The sequence below is a fragment of the Condylura cristata genome, unplaced genomic scaffold (assembly GCF_000260355.1).
Source record: "Condylura cristata isolate star-nosed mole 26May11 unplaced genomic scaffold, ConCri1.0 scaffold00011, whole genome shotgun sequence".
NCBI classification, from domain to species: Eukaryota; Metazoa; Chordata; class Mammalia; order Eulipotyphla; family Talpidae; genus Condylura; species Condylura cristata.
This window is the reverse complement of record NW_004567112.1, coordinates 46,226,326-46,245,090: the sequence shown is the minus strand read 5'-3', so window position 1 is coordinate 46,245,090 and position 18,765 is coordinate 46,226,326. Positions and strand designations below refer to the sequence as shown.

The 18,765-nt window shown below is 38.1% G+C and overlaps 1 protein-coding gene across 12 annotated transcripts in view; it reads right to left on the bottom strand.

The window, feature by feature from the left end:
- Window positions 1-9,194: 9,194 nt before the first annotated feature.
- The window catches only part of ANK3 (ankyrin 3, node of Ranvier (ankyrin G)), a 307,389-nt gene continuing 297,818 nt past the window's right edge, over window positions 9,195-18,765 (bottom strand). For all 12 annotated transcript variants that reach the window (XM_012723584.1, XM_012723582.1, XM_012723586.1 and 9 more), the window contains 2 exons: window positions 17,966-18,058; window positions 9,195-10,595 (listed from right to left, as the gene is read on the bottom strand). In XM_012723584.1, coding sequence (XP_012579038.1) covers window positions 17,990-18,058 — 69 coding nt within the window. In that variant the 3' untranslated portion in view covers window positions 9,195-10,595; window positions 17,966-17,989. The remainder of the gene's footprint in view (window positions 10,596-17,965; window positions 18,059-18,765) is intronic.

The window sequence follows — 18,765 nt, the reverse complement described above, 5'->3', positions numbered from 1 at the left end:
GTGTTGTCCAGAAGCACCTCAACTTTAATATATTTGTCTCTATCACTTCATGTAGTTTCAACATCTAAGGGAGGTTTGGTGGGCTTCCTGTGATCATCTCACCTCTACGAGGCAAAACTTAAAGTGTGGGTTTTGTGACTAATGAGGCTAAGGTTCACCCTACCACAGCACTTGAGCTCAGTTATTCATCATTTCTTAGAATTGAAGGATCTTGGTTTTAGTTATTTGGCCAGTGTGTCAGGATTTTCATTGTTGTGTACTACTAGTCCTTTATGTATAAACTTCAAGAAAACTGGTTCAACAGGACTGCAGAACATGTTTCCAAAAGCCTGTAGATTGGAAGTACCTTTTTTAAACAATTTCTGGGAATGAAAATGCACATTTATATATTAATGGGAATGAAAGGAAATTTACGGGGAGAGAGGAAGACCTGAAAAAAAGAATGTGAATGAAAAGGTAACAGAAATGATAATGATGCAAAACACTTTTTCTCTTTCTCTTTCTAGCACATGTCCTAATCTCTTAAGTCCTTTCTGGTCTTGCTCCATGTCTCCTAAATTCCTTTCCTTTATTTTCACATGTCCATTAAATATGTGTTTTATATTGGTCTTCCTAACTGTTCTCCTAAGGTAGAATTTATAAACCATAACTGAAAAAAACAAATATTTTCCTTGGGGGAACCATTGTTTTTGGAGGTGGCTCCCTCAACATCTCAGCCTCCCTCTGTTTGACAGGTAGGCGGTGGAAATTCTTGCTCAGCAGTGGTAATTGAAAAGGTCAGATCATTTTGACTCCTGGTCACTAGAATACAACCTGAGCTTTGCCTGTCAGACTATACCACCCAGAACTTTGTCTGAAGTGAGTATCACAAGGCAGTAAGGACAGTATGGGGTTAACCCACTGCCAGCTGTGGAGATATTGAGTGTCTCTGGCATTTGTAAGGTCCTTCTAGCCAGGCTTCCCTTGTGAACCCTGGCATAGTCACAGCCTCCAAACTTCTCTTGCAAATTTCCAGCTGTTCCGATGATTCTGTGAGCTTGTTAACATTCTTTCAGTAAACTCCATTTTTGTTCAACTCAGCTAGGTGGATTTCTTTGCTTTTAACAAGAATCTTTCATGTAAACCTTAATAAGAAGAGCACAATGGGGCCCTCTCTGGTGGTGCAGTGGGTAAAAGCACAGCACTAAGAAGCTAAAGCCACTTCAGCATGAGTTTGAGCCCCACTCCGAGAGGTGACCCACATAGTGCGGCACACATCTCCTGACCCACCCACTGCTCCCCTCAGCAGTGTACTTTGTTAGTCGGTCTGTTCTTCTCCCAGCTCTGTCTCTGGTGAAACTTCTCACCATCCCTGCACCTCTGGCCTGTACCCCAGTTCTGTATGCATAAATAAATCTTAAAAAAAAAAAGTGCAATGAAGAAATATACAGTCTTATCTTTTGGAACTCATTACCTAAATCTCTTTTATTCCTCCTCCTCCTCTAGTGTCAATGTCTTCTTTCAACTCCCTTTCAGTTCAAGCTAGTGGATTACTTATGTCAGATGTTTACATTATATCTGAATACTGAATAGTCAGATTTCTTCTTCATGGGACTAGCAAGTGTGACACATGCTAAAAATCTCCACAGAACACAAACATACCAATATATGATGCTCAGGGAATATATTTCCTTGACAACATGGCTTTTAGAACTACAGGTAAACAGAAAAATACAAATGTGCCTACAACTATTTATTTTCCCTTTACAGTATAGGCAGTAACTATACCTTTGATTTAATACTGGTCCATAGAGCTCAGTTTTGAAAGTCTAGAAAATGTCCCCTAATTAATGTAATATAATTAATTCTTAATTATTATACATTTTCTAAGATGAAAGCAATAAAAGCAAATCAATTTTCCCCATTTGGGATAAAAGTAAAGGTAGAAATTTTCAGTTCATTGTCGAGAATGGAAAAACTCTTTGACAACTGAAATTCATAAACATAGTGCAAAACATGTTTTTAAAAGTTTTAAGAAATAATAATACACATTTAAAGATGAACAATATTTTCAGCTCCTAATCTATTATCTGCCCCTCACAGCTCTTTTGCTGCCTAGTGATGCTGCACTTCTGCAAATATGTCACATGACTCACTTGCCGTATCTTCAGTGTAAGGGCCACGGTCATTGAGTTGTTCTTTGAAACTCTGTTTATGATAAAAATAATAGCTGCCATGCACATTTTAAAACAATTAGCAACAACAAATATTGGCAAGGATGTGGGAAAAAAAGGAACTCTCCTGCGCTGTTGGTGGAAATGAAAACTAGTACAACCACTATGGAAAACTGTTTGGAGGTTCCTCTAACTGCTAAACATGCAGCTCCCACATGACCCAGAAATCTGACTCTTAGGTATCTACCCAAAATTCACAAACACTGACTCAAAAAGACACCTGCACCCCCCCATGTTTATTGCTGCTTTATTTACAATTGGAAAGACATGGAAACAACCCAAATGCCCAAGAGTAGATGACTGGATTAAAAAGATGTGGTACACATACACAATGGAACATTATTCAGCAATCAAAAAAAAAAAAACACACGCCTTTTGCAGCAACATGGATGGAGCTGGAAAAGATCATGCTTAGTGAAATAAGCCAGAAAAAAAAACAGGAAAAATACTGGATGATTTCACTCATAGCAGGAGTATAAAGGACCAGGGAAGAAAGTAACAATAATAATGAACAACTGTATACCAGAGACATTTTCCAGGTGTGGAATGGGATCAAAAACAGTGGGGGGAGGGAAGTGCACTGGATGATGGTGATGGCACATAGGTGATTTGATGATGGGAAGCCCACAGGAATTACAACTGAAATGGAAAAAGGCACAAAATGATGTAAAAAAAAAACTATTATACTATTTAAAAAAAAAGAATAATAGCTGCCATGAATAGGCACAGACTTTCATAAATATAACAATATAATCAATGTCAAACACCATTTCAAAGAGGGGTTACTATCCCAATCAATTATCAAGATAATTTGTGCAAGATTGCAGAGCATCAAAATTTGAACCCAGGAAGATAAGTCTTCCCCATCCACTTCTCCATACTGCCTTTACTTGTTTGATGGAGAATTTATTTTTTCTTCAGGAGAATTACTAACAGGACAAGTTCCCTTTAGTTACTTACAATTTGTCATACTTGGTTTTAAGCAGATTTATAACTGAAAAATATTCATAACATGTGGAAAGCTAGAGAACCCAGGAGAGTTAGTCTTTAGAGCCTCATGTTCCTTCTTGTTTGTATTGGCTTTACTTGTTCATAAATAACTAAAAGCAATGCGACATTGAACATTGTAAACCATTATTGCTTCAAAAAAATTAAGAAGCTTAAAAAATACTTTCCTGAGCTCTCCCTGGTGGCGCAGAGGGTTGAAGCACTGCACTGAGAAGCTAAAGCCACTTCCACATGAGTTTGTTTCCCGCCTGCCCTGGAGGTGACCACATGGCGTGGCAGACTTCTCCTGACCTGCCCGCTGCTCCCCTCAGCAGTGTACTTCATCGATCTGCCTGTTCTGCTCCCCACTCTGTCTCTGGTGAAGCCTCTCGCCGGCCCTGAGCCTCTGGCCTGTACCCCAGTTCTGTATGTACAAATAAATCTTAAAAAAAAATTACTTTCCTAATGCATGGAAAGAAATGCCTAGTCCTTGGCTCAGTTTACAGACACTTGTGGAAATGCAGATAGACTAATTTCTGATGATTCAGAGCTATGTTTACTGTTCTTAGCAATTCCTACATTGTTCTATCCCAATTAAAACTAAAACAAAAACAAAAACCCTCTGTTGTTGAGCTACTTTGGACTCTGCAGAGGACTTGTGTCTGGGACAGGTGGTGCCTTTTAGATACTCCCAGGGTGGAAGTTCAGAGTTGAAAGTGGTATAATAGGTATAATAGGTGGTGCTCAAGTGCAGCAGTTTCCTGACTCACCTCCTAGACTAATTATCTGGTTGTCAAACTCAGTTTTGCCTTTGGATGTTGCTTTTGAAAGCCTTCTAGAGTCCTCAGGAAAACACCTGTCCAACTCCTGACTGTGGCCTTGACTTTGCTGCCTGCCTGTAACCTAACCATGCATCTTTACTGTTGCACTGTCTCATATTTGTAACTTGCTTCTCATATTTGTAACTTGCTATGGTCTTGGTTTGGATTGTGTCCACCCTGTCCATCAAATGGCAGCAGTCCATTGTAACAGCTAATTTGAGTTTTGCAGGGAATGCACTTGGTAAACTTCGGGCTTAAATATTTCAGATAATGAAGGGGTAGATAAAACACCCAAGATCAAGTATCTTTTACTTGAATCTATTGGTTTAATTGGGAGCTCACCTCATAAAATACAGTATTTAGATATGTTTCTCATGATTCAACCTCCACTCTTTACCTCAGACATAAAAATATTTTATGTCTGAAAACAGTAAAATACTTTTCTTTCTTTGAGTAGAGGAAGTAGATTTTCAGAAACAAGAATAGTGTTGAAAACTATTGTATCAAGAGAGCACCTGTTTGATTTAGGGAAAGAGCTAGTGACAAACTTTGCTGAGAGGGATGGAGGTGTATGGTAGAGACAGGTGGGGATTTCCCAGCAGGATGATGCCTGAAGTCTTGGAGGGCCACTGGGAATAGGGCTGCACTGCAGAGTCCCCTGTTACCTGGAGCTGTGTGTAGCATGCAAGATTCTGTCACAGGCTTCCCACCTGCACCATTACTCTAACCCCACAGGGGCCCAAGGAAGGCATTTTCTTCTGTAAGCGTAGCCCTCTTCCACCAGTAGTAAGCTTTAGGTAACGTTTATGGAACACTTTGCTCAGCTTCAGATACTATCTGAAGTGCTTTCTGTGGATGAGTTAATTTTACCAACCACAAATGATGGAAATTATATTTCTGCATCTAGGAGATGGAAGAGATTAATGCTAGGTAAATTTGCTTAAGGTCATTTAAATAATGCAGCATGATGTAAACCACATAAAGGCATGTATGTACACAAAACTCTGGTTACCATGTCCTAAATGTCTAAAATTTAGGTCTGCTTTTGAAAAGCCAGGTTCAGTTTTTGTCGAGTAGCCATTGACCCGATCTAGAAGTCTGGGTAGTGCAGATTTTACGTGGAGTTGAAATGCCTAGGACATTTAGAGCTCTCCATGGTGACTTTCTCATTCTCTTCTTGCCTCCTATTCTTACTAAAATTCTGACCAAAGCAAACTTTTTTCACACTCCTGAGCTACCATTATCCTTCCAGCCTCTTTGTTCCTTTGTCTGGGTACCCTTTTTCTCAAATGTTAAAATCTTACTCATTTCTCAAGTCTCAACTCAAATACTGCTCTTCCATTAAGTATTTATTCACTTAGCTAGTGTTTATTGACTAAATGTGCAAGATTCTCTGCCAGACCTCTTGTCAAATGTAATTCTGAGATCATTGTTACAATTGTTAATAGTAGTGTTCAGATCACAATGACTGCAGTAGCCAAAACCTGTAGTATTTACAGGACTATTCTGTGCTTTCTGCACATTTACTTGTTTAATACAAAGCTCCTGCTACTGTTTGATGTTCTACATCAGGTTTCTGATGAGTCCTGGGTCCCATCTCTTGTTCTTTTCTATACTTGCTAAATTGCCATAGTTAGGACATAGTTAGATATCTAGTACAATGACTTGGACATATTAGAAAAAAATAGCATTTAAATTGATTTTTGAACCGTACCCACTGATAAATATATGTATATATATGTATATGTATATCCATATGTATATAGATATATATAATCTTCTTCAACCCCCTTATACAGATTACCATCTTCCCTTCAAAAAACATAAGATCTGACAATTCTGGACCTGTATTTCTGCCACATATTTTGCTACAGCTAAATCCAGCCTTTGTTTTCATTCAGGGCTTGTGCTCTCAAATTTTCTGGAGTTCCTACCACTTGCTGTAAGGCCTGCTGCAAGGTGTTATCATCTGACTTTGGACCCCTGTGAAGCCAATGAAAAGCATTGGAGTAATGGTCAGCCCTGACATATAGGTAGTGTGCTCACTGTGCAGTGTAGTCATTCAGGTTGCCCGAGCAGCTCTGTCATTGTTCCACCAGCAAGACTTGTTTCAGCTAGAAAGATGGCTCATTTCTCTAGCATCCATTTAGCAGGGGTGGTGCTGGGTTTGTCACATGTCAGACGACTTTTACAACCTTCTCATCACATGTCCTTGGTGCAGGATGGAAGAAAACTATGGCAGTTCCTGACAGTAACAAAGCTCTCATAAAATGCTTGGGCAGGGAATTGAGTTATCAGGCTTTTGTCAGGAAATCTTCACTGGGGGTGGAAGCACAGCAACTGTCAAAAGTAAACTCATAGTGATTTGCTCAGGATGTTGCTGTTTTCTTTGCATCCATACACCTGTCCTAAATAATACTTTTTTGTACTTCCTCCATCTTTTTTGTAGTAAACACATTTGAGTGTCTACCAATACCAGACCTTGTGTTAGATGCTTTGCATGTAATAATAAGAGGGATTATAAATATGTGTACAATAAATAAACTTTACTACAGTGAAAAGTGCTATGAAGGAAATAAATGTGGAGTGATAGACTAATTGGAAGAGGGAGGTGGTCAGGCTGCTTCAGGGGGTGTGTGTAGGGATGCTGAGGGGAGAGGATTCTTTTGGAGACCAAAGAGTTCTGGTAAGGGGTAATTACAAATGAAATGGGGAATGAGATGAGGAGGAACTTGGCACTTTTGAGGAACTGAAAGGTATGGCTAGATCCATGCTGTTCTGAACTCCAATATGAGACAAGATGAGGAACTTGCACTAATGTGAAAAGAAGAAAAAAAAAAAGACTTCTACAGTGTAGCTCAAATGTCAATCTTAGAAATGTTTACTTCTGAACTATTTACCCTCAATTCATGAGCAGTGCCATATGAGGAAATTACATACCTTTAAATACACCAGTTCCTCTTTAACAATCAAGAAGACCAAGTCTTGCCCAGAGAGGAAGTTAGCTTTTGGATCAAGGGTTCTTCAGAGACTTGAAGGATGAGGCTGTAGTTTATGTTTGGGCTTCTCCAGTGTCTCTGCTGCACAGCCAAATGCAATCTGTCCTTCACAGTAAGGGTAAGCTAAGAACTTGTATGACAAATGACTATTTGTCACTTTTTATTGAACCCCAGGAGAATGCCAGATGAACATGGTGAAACATGACGATAACAAAGGCAGACCTTACTGACAGGAAAGAAAGATGACTGCCTTTCCATTCAGTGAAGTACTAAGTCCTCCTTAAAAAATAGTGAAATACCTCACACAGTCAGTGCATTGCTCTAATTTGGCAAGTCCAACATTGGTAATACATTTTAATTTGACAAACTCAAGAATTTGGTAGGAATATGAAGTTGAGGAACAGAACAAATATCCGGTATCTGTCAATTTCAGTACATTACTTTTTAGGCAGTTACAATCAAGGAGAAACTTAAATACATTTTTATAAGCCAGGAAGCTGAAGATACATATGCTCTCATTCAATCTATTTATACACACACACACACACACACACACACACACACGTACACATACACATATTTATAGGTAAATATTTGATTATCTTGTTCTGGATGTTTCTCTAGGTAAATTTGCTCTTGGCTAGTCCTGAAGTTTAGTCCACATCATATCCCTAAGGTGAAATTTTAATCTCTTAGAAATATCTACTTCCTAACCTATTTATCCCTAACTTATGAAAGAGTAGTGCCATTTGATGAGGAAATTATATGTACTAAATATGCCATATAACCTAGTGCTTAGACAATTTTGTCACTGAGTTTCTAATTTGTGTAAAAGTTTTTCAGTCAAGGACTATGAGTCAGAAATTCATAGTTCTTACATAGGAAGTTGGAACACCTGGCTCTTAGGGGCAAATTTTGTTTTTTCTTTTATAACCTTTCAAAGGGCTCAGTTTACATATAAGATGACTTGGGTAGAGGGGGTAGGGATACTTTTCATTTCCTTGGGATACTGCATTTTTAATGCAAAGCATATTTTCTATGCATATGCTCTGCATTGACTTAGAAGCCTTATTGGGAGTAAGTTGTTTCATTTGTTCATGATTGTTAGTTAGCTGGCAATCTAGGGTATTGTAAAAAGGTTCTAAGCACTCATTTAGTATTTATATGGAACTACCATTATCACAGATTCTACCTACCTCATAAAGTGGTTCTGAGGACTAAGCGAATTAATAAATGCAATGTCTGGCAAACGTGGGCATTCCAATTTTATGATTAAAACTATACCACCACTATGTACTCCAGGTTCGGCAATAGAATGTAACAAATAACTATGTCCTCAGCCCCTGACAAACATATCATGTAGTATAGTGTCAAGATGACAAACCCTAGCTTCCCAGGCTAGTGAAGACAGGCAGATGTAGCTGGGACAGGGTTGCTTGGCTGACTGGAGAGGGCAGGGACACCACCCCTGAGAATGCTCTCATGTGGCCAAATCTTGCTGCTTAAGTGAGAAATCAGGACGACCCTGGTGACACAGGGGCTAAATATCAGCACCACCACTGCTTTGGCCTGAGGTTGAACCCTGGCCAGGGAGCTAACCCATATGGCTCAGCAGACCACTCCTGTCTTGCCCTCTTCTCCCCTCAGTAGTGTTTCAGTAGATACACCTGTTCTAATCTGCACTCTCTCTAGTGAATTCTTATTCCTTGCACCTCTGACCTACACACCAGCTCCTCTATGCATAAATAAGACCATATATATATATATATATATATACATACACACACACACACACACACACATATATATATATATATACACAAAGAAAGAAAAGTGAGAAATCACCAAACTTAAAAGCACTGCCAAAGAACAACCTTTAGACTGGTCAGCTGTTATAACCCTAATTCCCCTCTTGGTAGGTGCAGCTTAGCCAGATGTGGCAGAATTTGCTTTTGGTTTTTAATTCTCAAGTTGTCCACAAAATGCACAGAATTTATGGAAAGTACAATAGTGCAAGAAAGAATTGAATGCTTGGGAGTATTTATCTCTTTTATCTCTTTTCTTCACTCAGGTTAAGGTGGGAAGAAGGCTGGGCCAGACAGGGTTCACGTGACAGGGGTCAGACAATCACCTTTAGCCACAGAACACAGGACACTGTAGAACACAAATAGGCGAAGAGTTTAACACAATTTATTTTATGCTTAAATAATTGACTAGGTCATCCAGTGTATGGTTTTTCATACATATGTCATTAGAAGTAGGTATCAATGAATGCTGATTTTATATGAATAGAATCAACAAAGTAAAGAATTTCACCAAAACCCAAATAAAAATGCCCTTAAAAACACAGCAGCCTTATTAACCTAATATGACACTGCTAGAATGGTTACAAATGATTGGCTTACTGAAAGGTGTCTACATCTCATAGCCAGTACACGATACAGTTAATTTTACAGCGTGCTGCCATTCTACTAGCTAAGAATTTCTGTTCAGTCCATTTTAATTACCCCCCAATGGGGGCCTCCTATGAGCACCATCCACCTCTAAAGCGGCAAGCATTACCCCCTTTTAAGCACTAACAGATAGCATCCCCCCACCCCTTAAAGCAACTACTGTATTGAGTTTTTTTTTCATTTTTAGGTAATTTCATTGAAAAATTGGCAATAGCAACAAATATTAGATGAAGGGCTTTGTGTTTACAGATAAAATCTTCTGTGTTGCAGTATACTGTAGTGTTTGCAAAATTGGAAAAATTTAATCAAAATAAGGTGATACACATGCATCAAAATATTAATATTCTGAAGAAAAAATTTTTTCACAGAACTACAGAATTCCTCATTTTGGGAATTTAAATTTGCAGCAGATTTTAAAGATTTATTTTTTTAAAATCAAGCTAGCAGTTTTGCATATACAAACATCATAATTGCTAATATACAAGAATCAGTGAAGATCCCACCCCCCCAAGTCCCTCCCTCGTCTTCTAGGGTGAAGTCACTCGAGACCCCTATTATGTTAAATGCATTTGCAATATTCTGTTTGTGTTCTAAGAGGCAGTGCCTTATCAACATTTATTCTATTTTTCTGTTAGAATTTATACAGTGTTATTATTTACAGCAAAACTATAGATGTTTTAAAAAAGAAACAAATAGTGTTTATACCCTGACAGTTTGGGTCCAAGAAAAATAAGGCGAGAGCTGTTGTGGATTTAGTAATTTTAGTGTTTCTGTGATTTGATCATTCCATCTCCTTCTGTCCCATCTGATGGCAGGAATTTCTTCCTTTTGTAAAACGACACCAAATTACTTGAGATAAACTGTTAACAGCATGGCTTCTTGTATATACACTGCATTGCTATTTGCACACGTGCCAATCCTGGGAATGAAAGTGAATTTCCATGCTCTGTAAATTGGCTCATGCTAAATTAAAATGTGGGTGGTTTTCTTTTTCTTTTCCTTTTTGCATAAAAAAAATCATGCCATTAATGTGTGGAAGCAGCAAACGCACACACCCTTCTCTGTGACTTTATACTTTCTGCTGACATCTTCCTTGAATTTGTCAATACTGGCAGTAAAATCCTGTGGAAAAGAAGACAGATAGTGGGTAATGAGTTGAGGTTTTGTTTGTTTGTTTTTAAAAGAACTTACATTAGTTTTTCATTCAAAAGAAAAGTCTTGAAGTGGGGCCTCTATTTCCTTATAACTATTTTATCAGGATGCTTTGATTAAGGTTATGTCATGCAGGGCCCTGTGACCACAGCAGATACTATTCCATTCCTGGTCTCAGTGGTTGAGTCTGAAAGACCCTCTCTGAGTCTGGCTCTGATACTCAAGCCACTCAGGTATTTGATACACTTACAGCTGTTTGGGCCTCAGTCTTATCTGTCAAATGAGGCTGACATAGGAGCTAAGACTTTTATCAACATCAAAAAGTCAGGGATATGAGGCATCTGGCCAGAATATAGCACCTCAATGAGGTCTGTATGTTTTATAATGTCTGACCTCCCCTTTCTTGAATGTAGATCACCTTCCAAAAAAAGGGAAAGCGGTCACATCATTATGGAATAGCTTTCCATATGCAAATGAACAGAAAATTATCTCCTGTTACTTTTCCTTCTGGTCCACATAAGTCATTAAAGTTACTTGAGCGTTTTAGTGGATGTTGAGAACATCTTGTCTTACTGGATAATACCCGCATAAAGTGTCAGTGTTTTATAACTGGTCTTAATATGTCAACATAAGTCACCATCCTTTAGCAGGATACCTCCCACGGCCATAAAGTATTGTTCTTGGTATGAACTGTCTCCATAAAACAAAGCTCTTCCTATTTATAGTCCTTCCTTCTTATTCAGTATGAAAAGGTGACTTTTTACATTTCCCCATTTTGACTTACATGCCTACCAAAGAACAAGACTTAGTTTCCGTACAGAGCTGAGTGAAGCAAGACCTTTCTAAGGAACAACCCTGTTGGCTCACTTGTAAGCCACACTGACTATTTTGCTGGTCTAGGAGAACCTTTAGAATTGTTTCCCAGGGATGTGAGGGTAAGAGTGTTCCCAGTGACCTTGGGTTGGTTTATTTAGCCCAGAAAAGTTTCTTTCTCTTTAAATGGATTACCCAGCATACCTTGGCTTAAGTAAACATGTCAGAACAGCACTTCTTTTGCCCACTGCCATTCTGGCTTCCTTTTTTGTATTAAAAGTGCTACTGGCCTCTGTGCCCCAAGTTACTACTTCTGAGAGCCAAGAACATCAAAGTGTCAATTCCTTCTGGAGTGATTTCAACACCTGTCCTCTTCCCATAATGCTGCAGAGGTTTCAGAGAAGTGACGTGATTGCTTTGGTTAGGCCACGGTCCAAAAGGTAGGCACATCAGAGTAAGAAGATCATGACTTTCTCACATCCATTTTCCCATCTATTCCTGATCCTCCAGGCTTCTTAAATGGCCCTCTGACAGTTTCCACGGTCCTCTGCTTTCTTAGGGAGAACTGTCAGCAGTCTCTAATGTAAATATGCAGCTTGAAAACTTCTAGTAAATTTATGTAGCTATGCAATCATCACTACAACACAATTGAACCCTTTCTTGTTAACTTCATTTCTTCCAAAAACCAATCTACCTTGCCAGGTTCATCTTGCAGTAAGAAACAGGTCTTTCTCCTAGCTTTATAATACAAGTGAATATTATCTTTTTAGAAATAATGGAAATGTTCCTGGAATTTAAAAAATGCTATTAAAATGCCCATTTATAGTGAGGGATGACTTTGGGTAAGAGTTTATAAACAAGTTGGGAGTTCTCATAAATCTCTTGTTCCTAGTTATGAAATCAGATTGTGTTGGCCTTACCATCAGTGGTGAGGAAGCTGTCATTGGCAATATATATATACTTTACATATATATAAATGTGTGTGTGTATACACACACACACACACACACACACACACACATTTGGTGTCATAAAATAAGCACAAGAGCCTTGGCTGAATGTGTCTAATATAGACACTGGACAAACTGTGATAAGGGCGCCATCTGATGGGAAAGTGTAAGGGAAGGAGATATCAAGACAATGTGCAGAAATAGAATGAGTCTTGTTTCTTTCCTGGGTTTACATAATGGATCTGAGACAAACATTTGCATTTGTGAGTCAGTCTGCCTTTGTTTACAAGTCTTTCAAAAAAAAAAAAAACACCAACTCAATAATTTAATCATTCCTTTTAGTCATGTCATGATAATTTTTTAAAGGAAATGTTAAAATATCAAAAGACAGCTATTTAGTGGATTCTCATGCTAATATATAGTTCACAGCTGAATGTTCCACTTGACATGTCTAAGCTAGGAATGTGTTTTAGTTAAAACCAACTTGTTTCTTTATAGGGACACACTGTGGATTTACCAACATTTTTCTTTTATTTTCTAGTATCTAGCTTAAAAAAAAAAAAGTCTTTAGCTGGGTATCTGAAGCTTTCTTCATTTCAACCCAGTGAACATTTTCAAGAGTCATACCACTATTCTCCACAGAGAAATTGCGTTTCAGAGTCTCTCGTGGTTCCCACCCTTCCGTACACAGTTGAGTAAAACTAGGGAGATTTAAAAATTTCATACTAGATCACTTACAATTTCTTGGGAGGGGTGTTGTAGCATCAAAACACTTTTAGATGACTCCAATGCCAAGTTTAAGAGCCAACAACATGCCCCAGGGTGGTGTTTTTATAGGCTTAAAGTGCATGCATATCACCTAGCCACTGTCAAATGTGAATTCTCTGAGACTGCACAGGACCAGATTCTGTAACTGGAGTGCAGGAATGGTGGCCCATGCCAGTCATCAACACATTGGTTCCCAACTTTCCTTTGCTCATGACTTTATATCTACCTGTATATTATAACATCCACTCTACTTCCTCTATCACTGACTCTGTTCTTCAAGTTACTTTCAAAAGACATCTGTTTAAAAATTATGGGCTCTGTTCTCCCTAAAGAGATTTACCTTTACAAGGTAACTCCTCTAAAGGCCTAGCCTCTGTTACAGGTGAAGGAAAATATTTTCCCTACAGCTCACTAAGAACATACAATTCCTAACTCTAATTGTTCCTTTCTCATTGTAGCCCTGTGCAATTATTAAAACAGGTATTCTCATTCCTTTATTAATGAAAATAGCAAAATCCTATAATTAATGACAAGCCTATATTTTAACCTAGATCCCCTGATTCTGCCTCTAGGTAGTCAGAGCTATGACCTGAATTGCTTGGCTTCACTCCAAATTTAGGACCCTTCCTATGCTCCACTCCTATATGCCTAGCATTAATTTTACTTATTTTTGTAATCCTCTTGTAATTTAAAAAATTTCTAGTTCATGTAGGTTTGTTTTTCAATTCCTACTAGTAAGTGAGTGTAATTGGCATTTGTTCCCTTTTTAGTGATAGGCAATTTTAAAAAAGGAAATGCTGATGTATATTTTGGCAGTGAAAGGAAAACATTAACACTGATCAGAATAAAACTGGGATGTTGTAATGTGGCAGGCATTTCTGAAAAGTGGATTAACACATTTATTGCTAATAAAAATGAGGTACATGGTACAGATGAGGAAATAGAGACAGTCATTAAGCAAGCACTCAAGTTCTATACTGAACGTGGCAGAGCCAGGCCTGTAAGCCAACACCTCACTCTAGGACTCCTTGTTCTTCATCTTGAAGTCAAGGCTTCTGGTTAGACTTAAAAGAAAAACAAACAAACAAAAAAAGCAAATCAAGGAAAGCATCACATAAAAACATACATATCCCTAAAATTCTAGAAAAATATCTGGGTCATAGCTCTGACTTCCTGGAACTAGAATTGGGAAATCTAGGTTAAAATCTAGGCCTGTCATTCATTATAGGATTTTGCAATTTTCATTAATAAAGGCATGAAAATTAGTAATTTCATTGTACTAATGCAATTTTCATTAATAAAAGAATATCTGTTTTAATATTGCACAGGCAACAATGAGAAACAAGTGATACAAGTTAATTGGACGTGTTCAGAAGTGTAAGCTATGAACATACGCAGATTTGCTGGTATTCTGACTTGTTCACTATAATGTTCCAGCCTCCCTAGGTGTTGCTTCTTACTTCACTGGGCCCTCTAAGGAAAGTTCTTCAAGGGGCTGTTCTTGTCTCTCTTGACATTGTTAATAATTGGACTTACTGAGTGCTTACTATGGGTTTTCCAAAGTCATTGACATATAGCCAGAGCAGTGCATACCGAGCACCTATAAAGTTGCTTCAGGCTACCTCAATACCTAATTCGGGCGAGTGGGGGCAGGAGTCTTAGGTTTTGTGTTTTTCTTAGTATCAGGGTTACTGACTTTCATGTAATGATCTTTAATCCTTTATACTTTGAAAATGTTCCTCAAATCTGTCCTTTCTACTGCAGTGCTGGCCTTTGTCTGTAACTGAGGTCCTGTGTTCAAACTCTTCTACAAAACTTACTCTTGTTTCCGTAAGGGTTACCTAAATCATACCTGCTCCTCTACACAAAATATCCAATGATACCCCATTGTCTTCAGGATAAAGGTCAAAATACATCACATCCGATCACCCACACACTGCCCTGTTTTATACTACTCTTTTCAAATGCCATTTCAAATACTCACTTCCAAGAATGAAGTGAGTTGACTTTCTGACTTCAGACAAGGTGCTGGCCCTGGCAAGCGTGTGCACTATTGTCACTTCAGTTTCCATGCAGAGATCCTACGGATTTCTGCAAGGGAGGCTTGAAATACAGCTATCCCAGTCATTGAGGCTTCCATCTGGGGACTCTTCTTGCCACAGTCTTGTTAATCAGTATTGCAATGACATTTTTGAAGTACACATCAAAAATGAATGTAAACATGAATGTCATCTGATCTGAGCATTAGTGTCCTCATCTATTAAAGGAGGAAAATCAAATTGACCTGATGGGACTATGACTTGTTCAAAGTTCAAGAAAAGGTAAAAAGCACCTACAAATCACCATGTACTATGTATAAATCAGCATAGTTATTTTACGACATTGGCTTTTCCCTTCCATTAAAAATAGGATGGTTGTGACTCAGTATTAAAGAAAAGCAGGTGCAGGCTTCAGTCAGCTCAAAAATCCAACTGATTCTAAAATGGAATAAAAATTTTTGATGCCACCATCTGAGACTAAGTAAAGTTTGGCAGCATTCCTCCATCTTATCTTTTCTTACCAAACCAAATGGAAAAAACCACAGACAGAGCTCTTAAAATCATCAATACATTTGCAATTTGATTTTTTTTCTCCCACAGTTTCAATTCAATGCCCTGGCCTTCCAGGCTGTATTCTGGGGTTTATTGCCTTAGTTCACTATGGAATATAAATACCTTCAGAGTAAACTGTGTCAGTTTGTTCTCTGATGGCCACAAAGAACACGTGAAATTTGGTTTATGCTGGGTTTATTTTCACATTGAGACAGCAAGGGAACTAAGGTCCTGACAATAACTTTTCAGGGTGGATTATTTATAATTTCAAAGGCTCTGGTATATTTAGTAATTAAATCATTCCTGTATTAACACCCGCTAATGAACCGTGGAAGTATAGCACAGGCATATATATCTTAGTGTTATATATTGCTAAATATAGGTATCTGCTAAATTGCTAAACTTTTAGGAGCATATTACAGTTCATTGAATACTTCTAGTTTCATTTATCACTTAGTGTTGCTTAAATAGACTAATACTGAGTTTGGCATCTTAAATTAATCTGCTGTACACACATACATAGGTTCACCATACACAGGTTCAACTGTCAGACATGTATAATAGGAGGTTTTATTTTAGACGTTAAAAATATTATCAGTTTACATTTCTTATCTTGCACCCTGTGATCCAATGAAAGGCAAATCATGTCAAGGCCTCTTGCTTCATTCTACCTCTTGACACCTTCCCTGCTTCTGTCATAGTTTAACAGGTTTTCTGCTCTCCTATCAATGCCTACTCTAATTCATTCAGTGCTCTGCAGTAAGTGAGTGATACAGAACCTAAATTGAATCATGTCCTTTGCCTAAAAATCCTTTATGGGTTCCTGTGACTGTTAGTGTGAAGATCTGAAACCTTCCAGAGGTTCATGAGGCCCAAATAATGTGATGTTTTCCACTTGACCACACTCAGTGGCAAAATTCTTTTCTCACAGTGCCTCCTTTGATGTTTCTCCTAACTTTTGGCTTTTGTAGGATGCTTATGGCTTATACCAACAAGACTACCACAAACATTGTCACAAAATCCCTACTGCTTTCTAGCAGAGTCCTTGTTCTTTGATATTCAGTTCAAATATCACCTTCTCAAGAAAACTTCCCCTCTCACTTCATACCCACACCAAATCTCCAGTTAACATGCTTATCAGTGTGGGCACTGGAAGCAGCCTGTCAGGGGTTGTGTATTCCTCCTGCCCTTTTGACTTGTGACCTTAGGCAGTTTGGGTCTGTTTTCTCACCTGTTCAGTGGGGGTGTTAAGGGTGCCTATCAAAGAGTTTGGCTATGAGAATTAGGAGCACATGGGAAAACACTGGGACGAGCATAAATATATAAATACTTTCAGGGTGCTCTGATTTCTTATTAGAGTAGTTATGATTATATCTTGAAAATCTTACAGGTGCCTACCAGTGATTTCTCAGTCCTTTTCCTCTGCACTGCAAATAACATGATATTTATAATTGGGTATAGCTCATGTATAAAAGTGAAAACTGGAATCTATTTGCCCTTTTTACTGATAAGGCTAAGAGCACTGTTGAAAAGTCCTACAGGAAGAAATCATCCTGTTTTACGTTATGGACTTACAGAGAAGTTTTCAAAGCTCTATTCACCCTATTACCTTTCTAATTGTAGGTATGTACAAAAGGACAGAATAAATTTAGAGAAAACAGTGTCAAAGGAAAAATACTCTTATTCATGAAGAAAGATTGAGACATACTTAAAGAAAATTCACTAAACTTTTAGCAAAAGAATTATCAGTAACTTCCAGTTTAATTTGCTTTGGTTTGTATGAAATAAATTCATATACAGGGATTTGGGGCCTTCAAATTTGGAAGCCACTATTTCAATGAAAATTATTTTCTTAAATGCTGCTCTGCTAAAATGATCACAGGCCATGCCCATACAAATCTCAGAATAGTACATTTGCAAGAATTATTTATTGCCAGATAGTCTTGCTGTTACATTGTATACTGAGCCTTTATTACATTCACTTTATTATTACACTTACTCGCTTCTGCAAATGTCATTTGTTTTAATTGCTAATTTTGAGGATAATGCCAGTGGATGATGAACAAGAACCAAATTTGAGTGCACATACCATACATAAACTCCAAGAATTTCCTATTGGATATTCAAAGCTGAGATTCCGTGATAAGGGGATGGTGTGAATCACTGTTGAGTAAAACTAGAAGGTGCACACAAGTTCTGTTCTTATGAGCACACATACCTTGACTAATGTGACAGTTCACTGTTACGAGTGGCTCTTCTTTTCCACGTGCCGGATTTCTTTCTTTGTCTTCACCTTATAACCTTCTCCCTGCTTTTAAAAGAATATATATACATTAAGACTTTATGGGAAAACTTGTTCATATAGCAGTTCCAACTCTGCTGTCTTGGAGCCTGGATTAGGGTAAGCGAAACACTGTTTAAAGCACATTGTCATTCATGTCCAAAAATACATACAGTCTGTTGGGTTTGACCACACAACATAGCATCATCAAGGCAAAGCTAGAGCATGGTCAGAATGAACACAACATAACTCTTCTTCACAGTAATTCAGTAGGTTAGTGGTAAAAATGAAAGAATGAGCAGCCTGTTCATTTTTGTAGTAAGCTAGAAGAAATCATCAGGTCAGCATTCATGACAGTCAAATCCAGCTACTTAATATATTAGTAAACTATAGTTTATGCCTTTTAAGCCAGCAGAATTTTAAGTTGTTGTAAAGACACTGAACTGTCTCAGTGAAACACGGATAATGAACACATGGAAATACTGTTGATCTGAGGGCTTAAAAAATTACAATTTTTTAGGTTTGTGGAATTACCAGTTCTTTCCTTTAAATCCAGTCCAAGCAGGCATCCATTTCCCATCAAACCAGAGCTCTCTGCACTAAACTCCAGGGCCATCCTTTTCTGAGAGCAACGCTTTACCAAATACTCAGCTTATGACAGAAAATATAGTAGACTTTTCAGTGTTCAGATTTAGTCCTGAGAAGTTTTCAGTTCACTCTTACCTAAACACAGGCTA